The 24360-nt window shown below is 41.3% G+C and overlaps 3 protein-coding genes and 1 long non-coding RNA gene across 6 annotated transcripts; 1 reads left to right on the forward strand and 3 right to left on the reverse strand.

Moving 5' to 3' along the window:
* The first annotated feature begins 2202 nt into the window (after positions 1-2202).
* LOC139061723 (uncharacterized) lies at positions 2203-7108 on the forward strand. The gene is made up of 2 exons (XR_011515472.1): positions 2203-2340; positions 2805-7108. It is a non-coding gene; the product is annotated as an uncharacterized lncRNA (long non-coding RNA).
* On the reverse strand, positions 3607-7790 carry LOC107383648 (zinc finger protein 329). Of its 2 annotated transcripts, XM_054742997.2 has the most exons (5): positions 7208-7790; positions 6925-7106; positions 6668-6732; positions 5246-5339; positions 3607-5144 (listed from the first exon to the last, which is right to left on the reverse strand). In XM_054742997.2, the coding sequence occupies exons 2-5, from the start codon at positions 7088-7090 to the stop codon at positions 4129-4131; spliced, it is 1341 nt and encodes a 446-aa protein (XP_054598972.1). In that variant the 5' UTR covers positions 7091-7106; positions 7208-7790; the 3' UTR covers positions 3607-4128. The 2 variants fall into 2 exon arrangements, with proteins under 2 accessions (XP_054598972.1, XP_015811893.2); XM_015956407.3 differs by having other exon boundaries at positions 6925-7790.
* A 951-nt stretch (positions 7791-8741) lies between these two features.
* Positions 8742-16931, reverse strand: LOC129152215 (zinc finger protein 595). The gene is made up of 4 exons (XM_054742933.2): positions 16462-16931; positions 14381-14947; positions 12220-12951; positions 8742-10015 (listed from the first exon to the last, which is right to left on the reverse strand). Exons 1-4 carry the CDS (start codon positions 16685-16687, stop codon positions 9237-9239), a joined length of 2304 nt encoding a protein of 767 aa, XP_054598908.1. The 5' UTR covers positions 16688-16931; the 3' UTR covers positions 8742-9236.
* A 4475-nt stretch (positions 16932-21406) lies between these two features.
* LOC129163892 (uncharacterized) lies at positions 21407-24315 on the reverse strand. Of its 2 annotated transcripts, none has more exons than XM_054743017.2 (2): positions 23999-24315; positions 21407-22780 (listed from the first exon to the last, which is right to left on the reverse strand). In XM_054743017.2, the coding sequence occupies exons 1-2, from the start codon at positions 24183-24185 to the stop codon at positions 21828-21830; spliced, it is 1140 nt and encodes a 379-aa protein (XP_054598992.1). In that variant the 5' UTR covers positions 24186-24315; the 3' UTR covers positions 21407-21827. The 2 variants fall into 2 exon arrangements, with proteins under 2 accessions (XP_054598992.1, XP_054598988.1); XM_054743013.2 differs by having other exon boundaries at positions 23921-24315.
* Positions 24316-24360: the final 45 nt, after the last annotated feature.

Here is a 24360-nt window from a genome sequence, read left to right on the forward strand (position 1 = left end):
CCTCTCTACAAATTTTTTATTTAGAAAAGACTATACAGTGGTGTGAAAAACTATTTGCCCCCTTCCTGATTTCTTATTCTTTTGCATGTTTGTCACACAAAATGTTTCTGATCATCAAACACATTTAACCATTAGTCAAAGATAACACAAGTAAACACAAAATGCAGTTTTGAAATTATGGTTTTTATTATTTAGGGAGATAACAAAATCCAAACCTACATTGCCCTGTGTGAAAAAGTAATTGCCCCCTGAACCTAATAACTGGTTGGGCCTCCCTTAGCAGCAATAACTGCAATCAAGCATTTGCGATAACTTGCTATGAGTCTTTTACAGCGCTCTGGAGGAATTTTGGCCCACTCATCTTTGCAGAATTGATGTAATTCAGCTTTATTTGAGGGTTTTCTAGCATGAACCGCCTTTTTAAAGTCATGACATAGCATCTCAATAGGATTCAGGTCAGGACTTTGACTAGGCCACTCCAAAGTCTTCATTTTGTTGTTCTTCAGCCATTCAGAGGTGGATTTGCTGGTGTGTTTTGAGTCATTGTCCTGCTGCAGCACCCAAGATGGCTTCAGCTTTAGTTGACGAACAGATGGCCGGACATTCTCCTTCAGGATATTTTGGTAGACAGTAGAATTCATGGTTCCATTCATCACAGCAAGCCTTCCAGTTCCTGAAGCAGCAAAACAGCCCCAGACCATCACACTACCACCACCATATTTTACTGTTGTATGATGTTCTTTGTCTGACATGCCGTGTTACTTCTACGCCAGATGTAACGGGACATGTGCCTTCCAAAAAGTTCAACTTTTGTCTCATCAGTCCATGAGGTATTTTCCAAAAAGTCTTGGCAATCATTGAGATGTTTCTTAGCTAAATTGAGACGAGCCCTAATGTTCTTTTTGCTTAACAGTGGTTTGCGTCTTGGAAATCTGCCATGCAGGCCATTTTTGCCCAGTCTCTTTCTCATGGTGGAGTCGTGAACACTGACCTTAATTGAGGCAAGTGAGGCCTGCAGTTCTATAGAAGTTGTCCTGGGGTCTTTTGTGACCTCTCGGATGAGTTGTCTCTGCGCTTTTGGGGTAATTTTGGTCGGCCGCCCACTCCTGGGAAGGTTCACCACTGTTCCATGTTGTTGTCATTTGTGGATAATGGCTCTCACTGTGGTTCGCTGGAGTCCCAAAGCTTTAGAAATGGCTTTATAACCTTTACCAGACTGATAGATCTCAGTGACTTTTGTTCTCGTTTGTTCTTGAATTTCTTTGGATCTTGGCGTGATGTCTAGCTTTTGGTCTACTTCTCTGTGTCAGGCAGCTCATATTTAAGTGATTTCTCGACTGAAACAGGTGTGGCAGTAATCAAGCTTGAGGGTGGCTACAGAAATTGAACTCAGGTATGAAACACCACAGTTGGATTATTTTTTAACAAGGGAGGCAATTACTTTTTCACACAGGGCAATTTAGGTTTGGATTTTGTTCTCTCCCTAAATAATAAAAACCATCATTTCAAAACTGCATTTTGTGTTTACTTGTGTTATCTTTGACTAATGGTTAAATGTGTTTGATGATCAGAAACATTTTGTGTGACAAACATGCAAAAGAATAAGAAATCAGGAAGGGGGCAAATAGTTTTTCACACCACTGTAAATCTGACTGGCCCTCTGTAAAAGTAGCTGCCACAAGAGTAATGCTTCCCTTGAGGTTGAATCATCTGGAGCGTTTATAGCTGGATAGATTAGATTTACATAAGGGGGGGTTAAGTCAAATATTTGAGGGAGAAACTCCTGGTTAATAAGCAGATCTTTGTGTCCCGGATGGAAACTAAATGTGATGTAAGAAACGAGAACCAGGCTGGTCAGCGGTGTTCAGGATCTTTTTGTTTAACAAAAACTTCATCCTGCTTTCTAGCTCTTTACTTTTACTTAATCCACTACCATCTGTCTTCTTCCTACTTTAAAAAAAAAAGACTAGAAAAAAATGTGTTTCCATGACGTGGAGCCCCCCGTGTTTATGGCCGTACAAGGTCATGAGAATTTTACCAGTCATCTGAACCAAAAGGAGGAGGTTCAGGTGTCAGAACAAAATGTACAGAATCAGTGAACTGCAGCTGTGTTAGGGAACACCGACGTACATTCTGTCATGTTCATCCTCGTGACAGCAGTTAGGCTTGTTTTATGCCGATGGCTGCAGGCCCGACTTTGTTAAAATCAAAAATACACACACCCATATGAGTTTTGTGCATTCATTCCTGTGATTAATCTGCAGGAGCCAATGTGTGGCACATAAACACGCTGACTCGGGCTGGATCTGCTCAGGAACTAACTCCAGCAACATTACCGGGGTAGGTGCATCTCGAGTGTGAACTTGTAGGATAATTATAGGAGAATTTTAAAAATGTCAGTTCAGATGCATTAAAAAGGGAAAAAAACAAGGTGTGGATTTGTTTTTGCACCACTTTTATATGAATGAGCACGTGCTCCAAAGTTCCTGCAATGACACCTACTGGTTTATTTTAATTTATAATCTATGCAGATAAAATCAGCAAAAAAGGAAGTATTACTAATAATGGAGACACAGGTCTACAGCAGAGCTTGAATTGGCTTTTAAAATATGCAAAACCCTTAAAAGTCTAAGTTAATTTATGCTGAGGGTCAAAAGTATTTAAATAAAACTCCACATAACGAGTTAACAGATCAGAAACAATGGTGCTAAATTAGCTTTCACCACCAGCCTGCTTACTCTGCTCTTATTGCACGTTATCAAAAGACAAACTGTGCCAGGCTGACGGGAATGCTTTACCTGCAGGTCTTTGGAAATGATTCACAGCTGAGAGGAAGTGAAATGCTGACTTTAAAAGCACCACAAAGTTTTCCTGATGGAAATTTTTCATTGAACACTTGGAGGATCGACAGGTGAGCTGAAATTTTAAGAATTAAATTGTTGTTGTTTCACTCTGGATCAACCCTTTTCCATCAAAATCCAGTGACTTTAAAACCTAAGCAGGCAGAGAAATTAGTTTCGGAGCAGCCGTGCCAGAATGTACAGCCGGACGCCGACGATAATTTACTGTCATAAAGAAGAACATCAAACGAGAACGTGGTTCTAGTTGAGGCTTGCAGCTGAGCATCCTTCCCTTTTTAACTTTGTTAAAGCACGAGTCACACTGCCCTCTGGTGCTGCTTCAGATAAAAGGCTGCACGGTGGAGATGAAATCAGGATTAATCACACCGATTTGTCTCATTTATCAAGAAAAATAACTAAAACTGACTCAAGAGGTTGATCTAAAACTTGTGCTGTAGTAGAGCTGCACAACAGTAGGAAACCCTGTGATAAGTGATTAATATTGCGATGACTAAATGACTTGCAATAAATAAATAAATACTTAACTCAAGAAAAAATAAATCAACAAGAAATGATAAAAGCAAAAGATGTGAGGATAGGGAAATGAAAAAGCAATCAGTGGATCCCAGGAAAAGCAGGAGCGGCAGACAAAGCAGAACGAAGCCAACTCGGGAGTTTGCTAGTCATCCAAGTGCCTTGTGCAACCCCATGCTGTCGCCTCAACTTGAGAACCATCTTCTATAAACAGAGCTTAGTCCAGACAGAATGTGATTTATGATGTCATTTAAGAGAGAGTCAACACAAAAATGGTTTTAACATTCTAATAAACTTCTAAACGTAAAGAGAATATCTCTGTGTTCTCCCACCGGGACGAACAACAGATGCTGCTGAGCTCTACCAGGAGCAGAGTTCGTTCTACAGAACAACCGTTTTAAAGTAAGGAAACAAAAAGGGTTTGATGATGGTCCAAGTCCTTGTTTTGGGGAGATTTGTATTGGAAGAGTCTCTCTCTCTCTCTCTCTCTCTCACACACACACACGCGCACACACACGCGCGCACGCGCACGCACACACACACACACACACACACACACACACACACACACACACACACTAAACCATTAGATTTTTCTGTTTTACAAAAGAAAACAACTTTAAATCCATCTCTGGTGGAGTTTGCATAGTGAAATATGCATGAATACAAACGTTTGTCACACAGGACAACAAAAAGAAGTTTGTTGGCTTTTTGATAATTTTTTTAAACAGTTGTTTTTGTTCGCACGCGTCTATCAGCCGTTGGTGTGAATGATACCGTGTCGCTTTAAATGGTGCATCAGGATGAAGGTTTTCCCGCACTGGGAGCAGCTGTAGGGTCGCTCTCCGCTGTGGGTGCGCTGGTGGACCCTCAGGCTGCTCTGCTGCGTGAACCTCTTCCCACATTGGCCACAACCGTAAGGCTTCTCCCCCGTGTGCGTCCGGTGGTGTATGCTAAGGTGGGATGGGCACTGAAAGCTTTTCCCACACACCGTGCACCACAGCGCTCGCTTCCTCTTGTGGCTCTGCAGGTGCAGCTTGAGCTGGTGCTGACGGTTGAATGACTTTCCACACTGGGAGCAGGTAAGGACCCGGGATATGGCAGAGAGGGACTTGTGGGCCGTGTGAGAGTAGAAGTTCGTTGGCGTGAACGTGTTGAGGGACTCAGAAAGAACCGGTTTGTTCTGACAGAGATTCTGAGGGTCCTCCTCTATCTGAGCAGAACGTGAGGCGTGCCTCTGCAGGTGAATCTGCTCTTTCTGCTTCTCTGGTTGCTGCGTAGCGGTCTGTGTTCTGGGATGAAAATGCGACAGCTGTGGATCCTTCTGATAGTCGCCACTGAAAAGCCCGTTGCACTGCTGGACACCAGGCGGCTTGCTGGGGTTGGACCCAACATTTGTAGCGTCCGAATTCTCAGAGAAAGAGCTGGAATACTCGTCTACTACACTGGAGAAGTCGGGAAAACCCGTGTCGATGTCATTACCTTCAATTATGGACGACCAGAGCTGATTCTCCCTGTCATCCATGGGATAGTCAGCAGCAATCGGAGCCTGCTTTTCCCTGCTGTGCTGACATCCATCCTGCCTGAAGGACACCTGGTCCTCCTCCTTCTCAGTCTTGACAGTGAAGTGAAGACTGTTGATATCCACCACATGCGGGCCAGAGTTATAAGAGTCACTAAACTCAGAACGCTTTTGTCTGATGACCTCAGACTGGGATAGCTGTTGGTTCTCTGGACCGCTGTCAGCATCCGAGTAATGTACAGCGTTACCTGCAAGGGACAGAGGCAAATGAAGGAAATAATGATGATAAAATCGGTTTTGTATGAATGAAATTGTCATTAAATGTATAAAATAGAGTTTTTGAGCTCACCAACAGCTCTAGCAGAATCACTGATCCACAGTGCCTCATCAGCACTTTCCTCTTTAATGGTGAAGGAACCAGCAGCGTCCTCAAACCCACAAAACTACATTAAAATTAAAAGGATTGGTTGATGGTTTAAGCCATGCTGCAAATTTCTAAAAGTAAAAAATGACAACAAAAAAAAAAAGAAAAAAACAGCACCAGATTTAACATTTCTAATCATCTCAATTTACTGTGTCAAGTGGCCAAATGTCCTCCTGCTGTGGCTCATGATTGTAGTGTGGGACGTGAATAATATTTTAAAACAACTATCTAAGCTCTTTAGTACATTCATTTTCACTGCTATCCTCCTATTATCTGTGTATTGTTTTCAGTTTCTGCAGGGATGCATTACTTTGAGCTGTTTTTATATACTTCTGTGACCATTTCCAAGATGTTTGACTGAAATTTGCACAAATAAAGCTGTTATTTTGCAGGGTGGCTGAAAGTAAGAACAAAGCATTTATAATCTACCTGTATTTAACCCAGGTATCCACATTTGGTCTCCAAATCCAAGTTGTCTTTGCTTCAGCACCCTTGAGTCATATGAACCAGGAGTCTTCAGACCTCGACATGCAGAGGAGGTGATGTGATCATTAGATTCAGGTGTGCTGGAGCAGAGAAACATCAGTAAAGGGCAGAATTTAGCCCTCGATTATCGGGATTGTGACGATTGCTGTTCTACATGCGTTTCTCTGCTTTCACATCAGTTGGATGGAATCTTTGAAAATCATCTGAGGTGCATTTTGATAAATAAAAGTGGTCAAAATGTGCAATCTTGTCTAAGTTTAAGTGACAGGGGTTAAAAATGAAGGACAGTCAATTTATCATTGAGATTGTCATGCAAACATTTCCAAAGAATGATCCTCTGGTCTAAAACATCCACTGAGGAGCATTTTTTTTTAACTGAAACATGTTTTTTGTAAAAGATCTGAAAAAAAAATACAATCTGAGCTGACGTAATAAAAATTACTATAGAACGTATTATTAAAACAGACTCTGAAGCTGCAGTAGATTCATAAAACCTGCTCATTAAAGGTTTGAAAGATATTTTTCTCCAGAATTTGATGCTTTAAAATAGGAGATTAAAGCTGGTGGCCATATAATGGTGTTTATTTGCTGTGTTTGGCCCCTTTAATACAAAGTGAGCATCACTAAAATGCCAAAATTTAGATGCAACTTGTTTTGAAGCAGATGAATCAATCTCAGATATGCTGAAACTACAAAAGTGTCTTGTCTAGATCTTTCTGAGTATTTTTACTATTAAAATCTGTTTGTTTTTAATGTAGATCAAAGACTCAGAAGTTATTAAATGGTTGTTGTTGGTCATTAATTTCATATCCAGAAAATAAATCAATTTTTTTTTTTAAACTGAATCAAGTCCTTAAATACCCTAACGTCTCTTGTAGGGTGTAGGCGGTTTCTCCCCAAATCAGTTCCTCGATCCATGAAGTTTTCTAAATGAAGAAAAGTGATGATTTGTTTTAGAAAACAAATTCATTCAATATTTTAAAATTTACTCAAACATTTGATATATTTATGTATTTTTACGTGATATGGCTATAATTCGTGTTGCTTTTAGTCGTTTTCTTTTTTATGAAAATAATAAAAATTCTTGGAGAATAAAGATGCAGAGAGCACCTTCTTACCGAACTCTCGCTGCATTTGTGCATTTTTGTTCTCCATCATCCGCAGCTTGGACGTCAGGAGGTCGTTCTCGCTTTGTTTTCTTGATATTTCCAGATGTAGAATTTCACATTTATCATCGACTAGTTTGGAGATTTCTGCCACTGCTGCCTTCACCAGGACCTCCATTATAGACGATAACTGGCTTTGGAAGGGGATACACGTCGCCATGTTCATGAATATAATTCAGCATGCGAGGGGGAAATGTATAAAATCGAAGGTACTTTTAGATAATATGCATTTTACCTAAAAAGAAAAGAAACGAGGCCGGAAAACGTTGGTATTTTTGCATATTGGCGTTTTTATGGCAGCTAGCTTAAAGCTTTCTTCTTCCGTGTGACGAAGGTTTCTACCGTAAATCCACAAATGCCCGCGCAGCAAAATTTACTGCTAAAGATAAACTAGGAAATTAGTGCACTTTTTAATGGATGCAAAAGTAGCTACTGCCCGAAATTCTGATCTAAACTAAGACACAATGTCTATATGTTGATGTGTAACTGTCAAAGATAAGTGTTAATATCAACAGTTGTTATAGCAGTCACCATGGTTACCAGACACCCTTCTCTCTCATCTTCATCAGAAGGCTTTAATAATCACATGTAAGGTCACGTTTATAATTATGTAAAGCTTCAAAAAGTCCAACTTTCTGTGACCCACTTACATTTTAAATGTTCCTATTGTAAAATGATGTGAAGCACTAAAAAGAGCAAGGCCGTTTCTCAAAACCAAAGGAGTACGTTCTTGTGTACTTGACAAGTGTGGTCTTGGCAAGTACACAAGAATTACACAATTGTAATCGGTCGCATCATGGCAGTTAAATAAAACACAGCCTGAAATAAAAATGAAAATCTAGTTTGTCCCATAGAATACATATTATTTGTATAACCGTTGGTCCACTAAAATACCTGCTATAATAAGGGATTAGCTATTTAACATTTTTGAAGGATCGCGAAGTCTGGAAAAAAAACAACAGCAATCTTTACAGGTTGAACACAATTATTTACGATAACAGCCAATTTTATATTTCTTTATTTGTATTTCTGATATAAAACACTTCAGTTATGAGCTTTCTCCTCTGCCATTCAGAGTATAACAGTTTACAATTTAATGCATTATGGATAACTTTGCTGTCTCAAGTCCGCAGAAGGATGCATCCTCGATACAATGGGCGGAGCAAGAACACATCTGGAAACGGAGCGAACTTGCCTTGTTGGTACTTAAAGATCAAGTCACCCCAAATCAACTTTTTTTTCCTGATAAACTGTATAAATGTGTTTGATCGTGCAGCAGACACGTGTAGTCAATAGTTTTGCACTTTAGTGCATTTTAGTTCAAATTGTAATTTTCTGCCTAAAACTGTCAGTGTTGTGCCGCTATCAGGTAAAAACTCTGCACTGCATTTGAATTTAAATCTGCCATCGCTATTGGCTAAGAGGTACCCTAGAAAAACAGCTGGTACCATATGATGTCACAATGTCGTTGTGAACCTGTGCGTGTGTCGCCCAACCTCACACTGAATGCCCTCTCGGTCTGCTAGGCAACAGCATTTGTTGCATTTTTCAAACAGGAAGTGGGAGTTGAGTAAGAATCTGGTAGGAGGTGACTTGCTCTTTAAGATTGGAACAGCAGATCCTTAAAATGGTTCAGTACATTGACATCCTGATTGACTGCATTAAACAGCCTCAAAACATAATATAGCTAACAAGGAAGTAATTTCGGCATAATGAAATTAGCTATGAAGACGATAAACAACTTTGGACATAACACCACAGACTCCGACTTAACTTATAACCTTGACTTTAATTTTCTCTTTACAGTTCAATATCATCAAAGTCATTAAAGGCTTTACAGAAAAGTACAAAACAGACAACAGTTTGCTTTCATAGTCATCACAAAGAAACCAAGAGAAAATCACACTTTTGTTTATTACCATCAAACTTCCAAGGTTTTAGATTATTCAGATTTCATGATTAAACAGTCGTATGCATTTTTTCCAACAGTCAGAGGAAAATGACAGTGACTGATGCAGAAGCTGTATGTTAAATGATAGCACTTGTAAGGAAGCACGTCTAAGGGCACAAATCCAGAATCATTTTTTCCTGTAGTTTTCTTCTGATGGAATCCCGTAGCATCAACAGGTTCATCTCCATATCAATTAGTGCCTCCAATTGACGATATTTTGGCCAAGTTGAACACTGGCTGAGGGCAGAATAGCAAAGTACCATCAGGTGGGTATTTCCCATAAGTGCCATTGTCTCATGAAAACTCTAATATTTCATTTTACATGTAGTTTAAGGTGCAGTTTCAGGATGCTCATCTGGTTAAAAGTCTTCCCGCATATCTTACAGCCCAGAGCCTGCTCTGAGGTTTGTTCACAGTGATGCTCCTGAAACTTGCTGAAGCTATCAAAGCTTTGTCCACAGTTGGAGCATATGTAAGAACTCTGTCCTGTGGCATCCGCTCTGCAGCTGTCCTCGTAGCTGCCTGAAGCTGCCATGTTAAATTCAAACACATCATCCTGGTGGATCCCGTCTCTCACCGAGGAGTAAACACTTACAGATACTTCGTGGCCATCGTGTAGCTCACGAGCATCAGTTAAATCGGAGCTTCCCGGCTGAGGAGCCATGGCTGCAAATTGATCTTTCTCTTTGTTGTTTATAAAGGTCAGATCTTTAGCTGGCGAGTCGTATTCCTGCGGCTTGCCGACTCCTCCAGAAGGTGAACCGAGGTGATACTTTTCGTCTTGTAAAAATAAGACAGTTTGATCTGAGGTTTCAATATTTTTCTCTAACGTAGACGTCCACAGCTGACTTCTGCTTGCTTCTGCCATGTTGTCATCAGCCCCTATCTGACTTAGAGAGAAATAATTCTCCCCCCTGGGCTCCAGTTTTACCATTATCGTTTCCTCTCGAAAGCTGTCAGAATATGCAGGGCCAGGCAACTGTTCCCCAGCAGCTGTTGGTCCGCTACTGGGATCCATAAAGTTCTCCAGGAGCTTATTATCAGGCACTGTGAACATCAAGTGATGAGGCTCCAGCGTGTATGTAGTTTCCCCTTTTTGTTAAAGAAAGACAAACAAATCAGTCAATCACGTACGGCAAAAGATTAAAACTTTGTGCTGTTTGAGTGGTTCTAGACCACAGATTTACCAATGTGGTGCACAAGAATTTCACTATGAAAAACTTGCCAGAAATTAAGTCTTGATTAACAGCATGTGTTACATACAGAGGGACATCGCGTTAAGGTTGGTCGATAAGTAAAATTTTTCCAACAGACATACATAAGTCCAACAAATGTTATATTTATACTAGGGATTTCCCGATACAACTGTTTCACTTCCGGTACGATACCGATAGTACAGCCTTCAGTATTGACCGATAACGATATCAATCAGATACGATATCAGCACAAATCATACATACTTTTACCTATTTCACAGTGTGGAATGTATGAAAGACTTGATCGAGTGACATTACTAAATCGGAGAACAAGAGCCAATAGCAGTAAGTATGAAAAAAATTACAATTTTTTCTCAACCATTGGTTGCAAAAATGTCAACCCTTAACAGACTGCTTATATCGGAGATGTTTGATGCCGTCCGATATAATCCGATACACTGTTTTTGGGATGATATCGAATTACTTCCAATAAAGATATCAAAACGGGACACCTCTAATTCGCACAGATGACATTTAGATTTTTGATGGCTGGAAAAGCACTGTAAGCCGTGATCCACCAATCGCGATCATTCTTAGTTTGTGGAAGCAGAACACGAGAGGTCCTCTTGTGAAAGAGTGTTGTTCTCCAGATTTTGTTTGCGGTTTGATGCATCAAACAACAACACACGGTGCCATAAGTGGTTTGAGCTACACACGAGAATATGGGATGGCCCTTATGACTTTCTGGCCAATAGTTAAAGAGTTTGCCTCAGCCGAGAGGGTAAAGCCTGAGTCATGCTTCTGCGTCTGCGTCAGTGCGGAGACACCTAATGCCATTATCTGTCCTTGCGGGCCTGCTGGAGAGCCCTCACAAGGACTGACGGAGTCGAGCTTTCCTTTCTAAACATCCGTCCGCTGAGACGGAGAACACAAGCTTGTGATTGGTCAGGGCACCACTGTCGTCTACACCGCCGCCATTGCGCCCTCAAAAACATAAAGAGCCAAGGATAACTAGCGGCCGACACGGAGAAGCTTGAAGAATACATCACAAAAAAACTCTAAAATATGAACGTTTAATTCCCCCGTGACTGGAGGAGTGAAAAGATACGCAGCAAGCATTTTATTTGTGGACGGAAATGACAGGAAACGTGGGTTTAGAGGTGGCGAGTGCATGAAGAGGTGGAGGAAGATGAGAGAAAAATCTGTGTTAAAAAGTCTCTTAAATACAAAAAAACACAATATAAACACACCATCTTGGACCGGATACATGACAGGACATAGAACAGCAACGCCCTCTGTTGTCCTGGGGGGGAATTGCTTTGCAACACTCCCCAGGAGACGGAGAAGTATGAGGATATTATGTGTCCATCCGTGCGTGCGTGTCTCTCCCTTTTGGAGCTGACGGAGAAGCATGACTCAGGCTTAACCCTTTACAAGTTTGATCAGGTAAGATGCTAATGTGAGGATTCTAATAAAGGTTATGGTCTTTTTTTAAGGTTTTAGGTGATATGCTAGTGTGGACATAAGATTTGTTGTGGACTATTTTATTGGACCCTTGTGGATGTAAAAAAAAATTTACAAAGCCACTTAGATCACTTTGTGTGTCTTTGAACATCGAGTTAGTCATGGTAGTGGCAGAGTGGTTTGACAATGGTTTTTACTGTGTGTCTGGTTATGGTTGAATCCGTTATTGGCATTTGTCCATGGAATCACAAGAATCCTAGTTTTCAAATGATGTATAATATGTACACTGACAGAGGGTTGCAAAGGACAGGCAGATTTGACCAGATAGAATATTAGTAGGCATAAAAATTTTTCTCTTAAAAATGATCAGCGAAAAGCTTGGCCAATCTTTGATGGTCGATCAATATGTCAAATCGCCCAACCTCACACTGAATGTCTCATTGACAAATGTTTTATGGGACTGAGGGGTTTGAAGGAATTCTTGACAGGGTCAGCTTAAATTTTGAACAACTATTTTAAATATTTTGCATATCAATATCATCAGAAAAGAAATAGTTCAAAATCGTCATCCCAAAAAAGACAATTGTCTCAAAAGAAAGTTGACACCAGTGTTTAATGTTTTAGCAAAACTCTTACCATTCCTGTGAGTCTTCATGTGACTTTTGAGGCTGCTCTTCTGGTTGAAACACCTCCCACAGATGTGGCAGCCGTACGGTTTCTCCCCGGTGTGAATTCGAAGGTGTCTTTCCAGGTGTCCAGCTCGCTCGAAGATCTTTCCACAGTATGAGCACAAGAAGCATTTCTTTGGGTTCAAAACCCTCCTCTGGAGGTGATCCATCTGGACCTCTGGGCCAGGATTACTGGATCCCATTAGACTGGGTGATCCACGAGGTGTTTGGGAGATCTTTTGGTTTTTCAGTTCCCCGTATGGTTTTCCTTGGAAGAAGCTGCTGCTACAGGAAGCTTCTACTGGTGGTTGGAGTAGCTGAGCTATGGCAGGGTAGGAAGACATGTTCGGTGATGAGCTGCTAAGGAATTCTGAACTGCTTGGTTCTGGATCGTTTTGTAATCTGGGGGTCCACAGCTGGCTGGTACTCTCCAGAGCTGTGATGTTATCACTCACATTGTCAGCTCTGTTTGCTGTTTGATCGTTCCCACCGGTAAACTCCGGCTGCGTTACGTTTTCCTCAACAGGTTCAGATTTTACCTGTACAGGCGACGGCCGAGTCGCCTCGATCGGTATTTGGTTCTCATCCTCTTTTGAGGGACGTATTTTATCAGACTGATGTTGGTCAATTATTGGATTCACCTCTGGAATTGGGGGGACCTGTTGGCCAACCTGCATCTCTTCTGGTGGTAACTGAAGACCTGTTGGTAGACAACCCCCAAAAAACGCTATGGTCACATTGATGAAGCAAAAACACCTTTAAGAGAAATATTCCATCTAAAAGCAACTTGTCAGAAAACAAGTTTTTCAAAGCCAAAATGCTTTGACCATATCCAACTGAAGTTTTACTTCCGACATCAAATCAAGAGCCGTTACTTTGACTAACAGCTCAGATGCATCAGATAAAACAACACAAAACCTAAATGTGGTTTATAAGGACTTACTTGCCTTTTATTATTATTTAAAATTAAAACTGGTGTTTTGGCACCCTTTCGAAAGCAGAAAGATTGCTTCTGTTTTTCGGCTTTCTTTGGACACGCTCAGATCAGCAAAGAATGTTTGCTAGAAAGTAATTTTGAGTGAAGAAAATCAGCCTAGTTGTTGATCCACTAGATTTCAAATCCATGGAATAGTGCCAAGGTCAAAACCTCTACCACAAACGCCCATCTCACATTTACCAGAAATAACTTGATCCCCGACGTTTTTGGGAAACTATGTAGAGACAGAAACAGAGCTTTGTAACCCTTCCACTGTCTTATCGGGTGACCCCGCCAGGAAAGTTGACCATTGAGCAGGATTGATGGTTTATCTCTTGAGGTCCACATGAGAGGGGGTGAGGTGGTGCTCACTCCTCACCCCCTCTCATGTGGACCTTAAGGGATAAACCATCAATCCTGCTCAATGGTCAACTTTCCTGGCGGGGTCACCCGATAAGACAGTGGAAGGGTTATGAAGATGTGGGTCGAACAAGTTTTCCAGCTGTGTGAACAAAAACTAAAAACTTGTCTTGAGGATCAGAGAGTGCCTAAAAAGCTGTTTTCTTCACTCCAATCCTGCACAGAAGAATTTCTAAGCAGGGACCTCCAGCTGAGACAGAGGACAGAAATAACTCGCCTGAGAAAGGCGGCTGCATGACGGGGAGACACGCACCTAGAATGAAGATCGTCCGCTTCTTAAAGGTGATTTAGAGTCAAAGGGAAGACTCGGTTTGCAGTTAAATATAAGCAAGTTGGCAGAGATCCAGTGACCCCCCCTCCCGCACGCGCGCGCACACACACACACACACACATATGAGTCTGGGCCTCACCAATGCCTACGCGCTGAAACAAAACACTAGACCTTCTTTCACCGTTGATGAACTCCTGTCAAGGAAGCTAGGATTTAGGGGTTTTGAGCTGGAGTTAGAGCTCATTCTTAACTGGTTCTATAAAAAGCAACTAAGAACCAGATTGTTTTTCCCCAGCCAGAGAGCAACCGTGGAGCCCTGTCATTACAAACATCTCTTCATGCTTGATCCTCCCTAATCTATGTTTCTGCGCAGCGGTCAATGCTAAAGTCAGAACTTAAGAAGGATCTGGAGCGAATCTGGCACTGGAACCAGTTTGTTGCTGGAGAATGAAAAAGACTTACATCTCCGGTGAATCTTCATGTGCTCCTTCAGGCTGCATTTCTGATTAAAGCGGCGTCCACAAATCTCACAGCGGTATGGTTTCTCGCCGGTATGAATCCTCTTGTGTCTTTCCAGGTGACCGGAGCGTTCAAAGCTTTTGCCACAGTACGGACAGATGAAGCGTTTCTTAAACATCAACCTCTTCACCGTCCTCCTCCGCATCGTGTTTCGGTACTGACTGTAACCCGGCAGGCCACGGCTGAACAGGTTCTGCTGAAAACCTGCAGAGCTGCTGCAGGACAAATTCAACCTGCTCTCCAAAGAGGACTCAGCGAGACAAGACAGGGAGCTCGGCCCTAAAGTTAAAAAATCCGGCCTGCTGCATCCCATTTCCTTTTGCATTGTTGAATTCCACTGCCCGCCCTCGTACGGATACTCCTCTCCTGACTTGTTGGTTTGTCTCCTGAGCTCCTGGCTTCCCTCCTCCACAGGTTCACATTTCACCTCCACCTTGGATTCAGACATGGTCCTGTAGTTCTCACCAGAAAGCACGGGGTTCCTCTGGTCTCTACGCCCACTCTGACCTTCTGTAGAAAGAAAATCACAAACTCTGATTAGAGATATTTAAATTATTTCTGAGCCATTAAGTCTGTCAAGGAGACTCCGATCCCACAACTTGACCACATAACGTTTTGATTCCTTATAAGTGTTTGGCCAAACGATTATTTAGGCCAAGATTCATCTCTAGAAATAAATATATACTAATCAGACAAAACATTCAGACATCCTACATGATTTTATGAAATTCCCTTTCACCCTGTTGCCACAGTGTCTGATGAAATGTAAGGTTTCCCAGATGTGTGGCTGAACAAGATAGACTCAAACTTAGCCAGCAAGATGCTGAATAATAAGTTGTAAAAACCTACAGTGTCTCTGTCTGGAAAGCATAACAAAACCCCATCTGTTGTGTTGTCTATGTGCAGAAATGTGGCAGATGCATTAAAATACTAAAATCACTCATTTATCTATTATATCAGAGAGAAAACTAACATTTGGTGCTCACATTTAAACCAATAATGTAAAAATCCTAGATTTAAAAAGGGAAAAAAAACTGCACAAAATTTTCTTCCGAGTAAATTAATGTGTTGATGATGTTTACGTTTCACGATGGCCATTTTTATTCTTCAGCTTTTTAGGTGGTACATCCACATAAGCTGCAAAAATGTCAACAGCAGGAAAAGGTACATTAGAGGTGTTGTTTAATCATTTATTCAATACATTTGCAGTGTTCTCTAGAGAAAATCAATGCCTTATGAGTAATTTAAAATAAAAAACTGTGATGCTTCTGTTCTGAGATGTAGAAGTTTGCTGGTGTAGATGTGGGCTGAAACAGCAGGATTGCCCATTATTAATAATGATATGCACACACCACGCTTCTGATTGGCTAACAGAATGTGTTCAGCCATGTTGCAAAGTCGCTATCACCAACACACTCTCCGCTCTCTCCTTGCTGCAACAATTTTTCTAAAAGCCTTCCTGTGGACAGACACAAGCTGAGATGGGTGAGGCCATGAATTTAAATTCACAATGTGACATCACAATGTGGGGATTTTCAAATCCTAGCATTTCACCATCTATTTTCTATCGGAAGCTAACTAGATAGGTGTAGGAGACCATTTTCATGTTCAGTCTGCATGAAAAACTCATGAGTGACCAATTATAAATCAGAAATAATAATTAAAAAAAACTCTAAAATTAACTAAATCACCTGAAAGAGGAAAATCGGTAGAAAGAAAAATATCCATTGTGTGTTCAGACTTTTTCATCTAAACTCTGCAACACAATTTATTTGGGTAACAAGTACTTTTGAACATTTTAAAACATATATGTATATTAGTATTTACTTTTGTTGCTTCAGAGAAGGAAATTGTGATAAAGGTGTTATGCAAAAGCAATGTAAAGGTGATAGATGGTTATGAATGAAAATGGGGCCCCTGAATCTAAAATTGCAGAAGGCCCGATAAGATCTTGGGCCGCCCCTGGGTTAACGTCAGTTAACGCGTAGATATGCATGGTGTCCAGGTGAGTTTAAACGACTCACCATCTCTGGGTCGCAGGGTCACCGCCTGCCGTGTAGCTCTCAGCTCCCCATGCAGGACTTCGACGCTGCTCTTCAGCCTCTTGATCTCATTTTCGCGCTGACACATTTCCAGCCGCAGCACCACCATACTCTCCTCCACCACTTTGGAGATTTCTGCCACGGCTGTTTTAGCCAAGGCATCAATCACGGAGGCGATCTGAGTGCGCAGAGGGACTCCGCTCAACATTATCGTAACCACAGCAAGTCCCAAAGAAGGCTAAAACTAGACCAAGAAAAGTCGAAGAACCGCCCGGTGATGGGTCGCTTACTAGCTTCAACAGGCCGACTTTAGGCCCGCTGTCTGCTCACAGACCGTGGTTGTTTCCATTATGGTTTTTAATAAACGTAGCTACAGTTAATTGGTACCATACGCAGAGATAAACAAAGCGCTAGCTTTTGGTTAACGGAAGTGACGACAAAATGCCGTAAAGTGTAGTGAAAAGCGCAGTGCAAATTATCACTGTCAACGGTCACGTCACGTGGTCCACTCAGCTGCCACTAGTAACCGGAAGTCATTGATGTTAAAACCTCCAGTCACTGGTTAGAATTGATTTTTAGCGATATGAAATCATTACATCCGTCTACATTAAGTAAATGATTAAGCAATGAAATCTGAATTAGAAGTTAACAGTTTCAAATTGTCAATTTAGTTATTTTTGTTGCATTTTTTTATCATTTTATTCCAAGTAAATGTTTGATTATTTTAGTGTTTTGTGGTAAAGTTGGAAGGGAAAAGCAATTCTTTAGACATGTGTACTAAAATTTCAACAATCTGATTTTTTTTATTAATTACAGTTAGTGACTATTCTTTTTTTTACAACTTTTACAGCAACTACTCTTTAGATGATCAGCAAATTTCCATATTTTATTCAAGTTGTAGTTGCAACAAACATACTAGATTTTTATCTCCATTAAAATACCTGAGTTTTTTATTATTTAATTTATAACCCATCTCCACTAATCTAACACAAAAAGCTAATCAATTTTACGTTAAATCCGTTCATCTCCAAGATCTTGGAAAAGGTTGTGGCTCAACAACTCACAGCTGCTCTTGATCAACATAACATCTATGATAGCTTCCAGTCAGGTTTTTGTAGAGCTCATTCTACTGAAACAGCTCTTCTTAGGGTCTCTAATGACCTTCTGACTCACAGTGATACAGGGGACTGTTCTGTTCTGGTCCTGCTGGACCTGACTGCAGCCTTTGACACTGTTGACCATCTCCTGCTACTGGAGAGGCTGAGAGACTGGGTAGGCCTATCAGGATCTGCTCTGGAGTGGTTCTCCTTTTATCTTTATAAACGTTCCATTTCTGTGGCCGTCTCCAAGTTTAAGTCCTCCACCACCTCCCTTACCCATGGTGTCCCACAAGGTTCTGTGCTGGGGCCTCTGCTCTTCCTCCTCTATCTGCTTCCTCTTCAGCACACCCTGAGCTCCTTCAAAGGAATCTCCTACCTTCTTTATGCAGATGACATCCAACTGTACATCTCCTTTAAGCCCCACGAGATGTCTAAGCTGCAGCTGTTACACTCCTGCTTAGACTCTATCAAAACCTGGATGGCTGGGAGCTTTCTTCAGCTGAATGAAGATAAGACTGAGATCCTCATCTGTGCCCCAGACAAGCTGGTTCCCAAAGTCAGAGTCTCTCTTGGTCAGCTTGCTTCTCACACCAAACCTTCCGTTAGGAATCTTGGCGTGACCTTTGACCCAGCTCTCACCCTGGATTCTCATGTCAGTTCTCTTGTTTGCTCTTCCTTCTTCCATCTCAGGAATATTGCTAAGCTGAGTCCCATTCTGTCTCTCTGAACTTGAGACAGTTATCCACACCTTCATCTCATCACGCTTAGACTACTGTAACTCTCTTTTCACGTGTCTGAGCAGAACCTCCCTGAACCGTCTGCAGGTGGTTCAGAACGCCTGTGCTCGGCTTCTGACCAAGTCCTCCAAACAAACCCACATCGCCCCGCTTCTCCTCCAGCTTCACTGGCTGCCAGTCAACTTCAGGGTTCATTTCAAGATCCTGGTTCTGGTCTATAGGGCCAACATGGACAAACACCATCTTACATTGGTGATCTTCTTAGTCCCTACACCCCCAGCAGGTCCCTGAGGTCCAGTGATCAAAGCCTACTGGTTGTGCAGCGCACCAGGCTAAAGACCAAAGGTGACAGATCATTTGCTGCTGTGGCCCCCAGACTCTGGAACTCTCTCCCCCTGAGCCTGAGATCAGTAAACTCAGTGGTCTCCTTTAAAAAGCAGCTGAAAACTCACTTGTTCAGGCTGGCTTTTGTGTGACCTTCATCACCCTCTCCTTGTTCTGCTTTCCCTACCTATTCCACCTTCCTCGGGATCCACTGATTTCCCTCCTTCATATTCACTCTCTCTCTTTCTTTACATTTTAATCACAATTGTCTATGTTTTGCTCATTTTAAATATATTTTTAATCATTTTCTAAATTCTTTTTTATGTTTTTACATGTTTTTGTGGAGCGCCTTGTGATTTTTATCTTGAGAGGCGCTTTAGAAAAGATCTCTTCTTCTTCTTCTTCTTCGTGAATGACTCGTTCCTGTCAGCGTTGGCAGAAAAACAACAAAAACTGAAATCCAACTTGACAAGTGTAACGTCACGAAATGGCCTGATTTTGAGATCCTACAGGTCAAATGCACAACCAGGTAAACTTACCCTGGCTATGACACATCTTAAGCCTGATTTATGCTTCTCCGTCTGCGTCAGTGCGGAGACACGCAACGCCATTATCCGTCCTTGCGTAGGGCACGCAAGGACGTACGGAGTCAAGCCCACTTTTTTAAACATCCGTCGAACGAGACGGATTACGCAAGCTTGTGATTGGTCAGGACGCCGCTGTTGTTTACAGCGCCGCCATTGCAAAGAGAGCTGAGGATAACTAGAGGCAGACACGGAGAAGCTTGAAGAATGCCTCGCGAAAAAACTCTAAACATATGAACGTTTAATTCCCCCGTGACTGGAGGAGTGAAAAGATGTTTTATTTGTGGACGGAAATGACAGGAAACGTGGGTTTAGAGGTGGGGAGCGCATGAAGAGGTGGAGGAGACAAATATGTCCGTGTTAAAAGTCTCTTATATACACAAAAAACACAATATAAACACACTATCTTGGACCGATACATGACAGGATACCACAGAACAGCGCTACGCCCTCTGTTGTCCTGCCGGGCAATTGCTTTGCAACACCCTCCAGGAGACGGAGGAGTATGAGAGCAAAACGCTTCCGTCAATCCGTGCGTGTCTGTCCCTTGCGGAACTGACGGAGAAGCATGAACCAGGCTTTACTGGATTTTCCCCTGACAGGAGTCTCAAAGTCTGCACTTAGCCCCTTTAATCAGAGCCTACTTCCTCACACCAGCTGGACTGCAGAGATAATAAATGATAAACAATAAACATTTTCTCCTCCAAGGTCCATCACAGAGGAACACTTTTAAAATGAACTCCATTATTCCAAGAAGATTTTATAATTAAAGATAATCATTAAATTATAAATATAAATTATAAATATAATTATAAATAATGAAATGTTTCATTAATCTGTGCTCAATGATTGTTTTAGTATGTTTACTTGACGAGGTCATAACATTTGCACTCACAAGTAAAGTTAATGCATGACACATAAGTTAACCTTTGGTCCACATTTGGAGTCTCCATCGAAGACGGTGTGTTCTGAGATGCTTGGTAACATCCTCAACGTGCCAACTTCTGCTTGGCTATTCAAGATAACATCAATCCGTTAAAACTAATTTTACTCTGGTTTTTCCCTGAGTTCAACTTCAGACAAAACAGTTCGAACAGCTCAACAGTTCGAGGGTTCTAGAGGAAACCGACCATCTGAGTGAAAGCCTCTTTAGCCAGAAGGATTTTGACAAATTGTCAAAACCTTAAACCTTTTTCGCACCTGCAAAGCTCAACAAGATAGTTTCCTGCAGAACAAAGCTGATTCCAAACTCAGTGGCCTAGAGGTAGAGTGTCCGCCCTGAGACTGTGAGATCAGGGTTCGATTCCTAGTCGGGTCATACCAAAGACTTTGAAAAAATGGGACCCAATGGCTCCCTGCTTGACACTCAGCATTACGGGGTTGGATTGGGGGGTTAAACCACAAAATGGTTCCCGAGTGCGGCTGTGTCTGCAGCTCACCGCTCCCCCAGGGGATGGGTCAAATGCGGAGAACAAATTTCGCACACACATCAGTGTGTGTGACAACTAATGGGACTTTAACTTTTTTTTTTTCAGAGTTATTTTTAAGACGCTTGGTTTCATCTATCGTTGTGACCCGGAGACATCTGAGGACTGATTTGGTCGCATCGAGGTTTCTCTACGAACCAGGTGCAGTGGGGTCGTCGGCTCCTGGACATCTCAAATCCAAATGGGGTCCCCAAACGGGTGAAGAAGTGCACAGCGAGATAGCGTTCTGCATGTGGTTTTGATAATAACAACTCATAGCTTAACGCAAACCAAATTCTTTCATATCCAGAACTCAGCTCTGAGAACGGAGATTCTGAATACATTATATTCACACATAGGTTCCAGACTATCCTTTAGTTCGCATCCACTCACAGTAAATAATAGTTTCAACAATGTGTCAAGTCTTAAGTGTTTGTAAAATCAATTCTTACTTTATTTATAAACCTGACTGCTTCTTGAATCAAAGCGGTGTGTTCGATCCGATCCCTTAATGAATAAAAGAATCTTAGAATCTTCTGACTAAAACAATAAGACCAAGCAGGTGCTATTCTAGTTAAATAAGAGTATCACCACTTATTGGTCACAAGTAGTGGTGATAATATAAATAGCTTTTCAAACAATTTACTTAACCAAATTTACCCTCTATTATATTACACAAGTTATACGTGACATCAAAGGTGTTGACTGATGTAACTCATTGGACTCTTGTTGCAAATTCACTTGAAATTATGATGGAGTCTGAGGATTAGTACCTTCATCAAACTGCCCTCTGGTGGAGGAGCTACAATTGGCAAAGGTCAATTTAACTTATTTATGGCTGTTATTTTGTTATATAATTGCATTAAAAAAGAAAATACCAAATAAATAGTTCATTTTAAGAATAAATCATTTATTATACATATTTTGTGATTTAACTTATTTCATTTATACTTATGCATCTATTTCATATCAACAAAATAAGTTGAATAAAACAAGACACATCGAGCAGGTTAGAAATCAGTATAATTTAAATAATAATATAAAACTGAAAGCTCAAAATTAAATGGAAAAATTCTGCAAACTATTTTTAAAACAGCTAATACAAGATAAACAGACAAATGTGTCGATTCTATTATTTTATCCCAGCAGGTGACTCTCTTCGTGCTTCCTGAGCTTCCCCAGCATGGTGAAGCTTTTGCCACACTTCTTACAGCTGTAAGGCTTAACTCCACTGTGGAACCGCTCGTGTCTGTGGCAGTTGTCCTTCCTGGAAAACAACTTACCACAGAATTCACAGCTATACGGCTTCTCGCCCGTGTGCCCTCTCTGGTGCGTTTTCAGCCGGGTCTTCTGGGTGAAACATTTCCCGCATTCAAGGCACCTGAAGGGTTTGAAGGATTGGTGGGTGGTTCTGTGCTGCTCGAGCTGAGATAAGTAGTAGAAACTTTTGTCACACTCCAAGCAGATGAAGACTTTCTGACTTGTCTTGCAAACAAGAGTTAATCTTTTTGTTCTGATGGAGGATCTGGTGCCATCTTCCTCATTTGATTGTGACGTGTTTGCTGTGGATCGCTGATGCAAAGCTGCTGATGGCCAAGCGTGTTCTGATGCGGCCTGCATGCACAAATCCTGTCTAACATCTTTGTTATAAACAGAGTCTGAAGTAGAAGTTCCCATGCTGACAGGGTGAGTTGTTTCTTCCACCTTTACTGGCACAACTAAACGATCGTCAGCCACCTGCTGATCTGAAGACAATAAAAAGTTTGAAGAATTTTGTGGGTTTCTGCAAACAGAATACTGCTCAACGTTTGATGGAATTATCGGTGTGTGCTGTTGCGCTGAAACGGAGCTGTTTTCAAACATACGACAAGCACTCCAGACTACATCACCTCCACCTTCTACTTTGGGACCAACAACATCCGTTGTCATGTGATCCCCGGCGTCTGTGCTGTGAAATCCATTTTCTGGCTCAGGCTTAATCACTGGAGAGACGTTACGGTTCTCATCTAATCCACTGAAGTCTTCACAGAGTAGATCAGCAGATTTTAAATCAGGATATGCCACGTCAATTTGATGATCCTCATAAGAATCTGCAATAAAAATAATTCAGGTGTAGGTTTAAATTTGACAAATATAAATCCACATGTATTTATTTAAAATAAAGCAATAATTATTTAGATATTTCCAATTTAAAATGACAAAGAAAAGGGTTTTTAATTATCTAACTGCACAAATCAGAGTACAACAAATTAATTAATACATTAAAAATTAATGCGTATAATATGCTCTCGTGTTTGCTTTTTTCACGTGAGGATTTTGAGTGAACATCAAAGCACATTTAGGATGTATTCAAGAAATGGATGGACAATATATCGGCATCAATATCGGCCGATGTTAGTCATTTTTTAACATATTGGTATCGATTCGATAAATAATACCGGGCCGATATTAACAACCGATATTTTTTCCATCTCGTCTCCATTTGTTTGCCTGTTTCAGAGGGTGGGGTGTGTGTGTGTGTGTGTGTGTGGGGGGGGGGGGGGGGGGGGTGATGTGTAATTGTTTAGTCATGTGAACAGTGAATGAAATCATCTTGGAACCGTAAATGTGTGTGTTGTGTGTACATAACAGTACATAATAACGTAAATTCAGCTTTAATAATTTTCATTCTATACAAAATCTGCTGATTTTAGAAGCATTAATGTCAGTTTATCAGTATCTGCAAATAACGGTTATCGACCATAAGCTTAATATCAGATATCGGCATCTGCCCAACAATTTCATACTGGTGCATCACTAATTCAAGAGATTTGTTTTAAATTGACATTATCAGATTATTCCGATGACCAGTAAATAATCTCCTTTTGTTTTTCAGTGTCAATTTAGAAAAAAAAAGAATAAAAAAAACTTAAAATATGAACAAATAAGTATTTTATTAATCTGTACACAATCTAACATTTTGAGGAAGCTAAATTTCGAGGATTCCATGTTATCTTTCTTCCTTTTTCACAGCCTGTGTGACTCAAATCCTGGGATGTGAGAAAATCCTCACAGAGTAACCTTTACAGTACACCAGCAGACGAATTAAAAGGTAGATAATAACATTGAATTTTATGGGTTAAATGGTTTTCTAAAACAAAAGAGTTTTGCTAATAGGGTTGATTGTTTTAAACTTGAGAGCCCTGACTGAAGTTTGGTGTGACAGTCGGGTGTGCAGGTTAACTTCGTACCCTGCAGGATTTGATTCTGTGAGTTTTTCTGCATTTCCTCCTCTGTGGTTCGTCGTGCAGCAGCTTCTTGAGCCTTACAGAGTTCAGCCTCCATCATCTTCAGTCTGGTCCGCAGATCCTGGATATCCACGTCCCTCTGGCGCACCTCCAGGCGCAGATCCAAGCACCCTTCCTCCACCAGCTTCGTGATTTCGGCCACCACAGCTTTCGTCAGCTTGTCCATGAAGGCGGCGAGCTGCGTACCGAAGGTAGAAGGGAACGACATCCCGCTGAAACTGTTAAAACCCCAACTGAGGTGGAGGTAGGGCCCGCTGTTACAGCAGAATTTGTTGAGTCCAAAACAGCTTCCCTTCCGGGTTAAATTATTTGACCCGGATGTGACGCCGAGGATCGTAAAACCCCTAATACACGCGAACTCCTTTTTTTCTTGGTCTTGATCT

This window comes from Nothobranchius furzeri, chromosome 11, assembly GCF_043380555.1.
Source record: "Nothobranchius furzeri strain GRZ-AD chromosome 11, NfurGRZ-RIMD1, whole genome shotgun sequence".
NCBI lineage: Eukaryota > Metazoa > Chordata > Actinopteri > Cyprinodontiformes > Nothobranchiidae > Nothobranchius > Nothobranchius furzeri.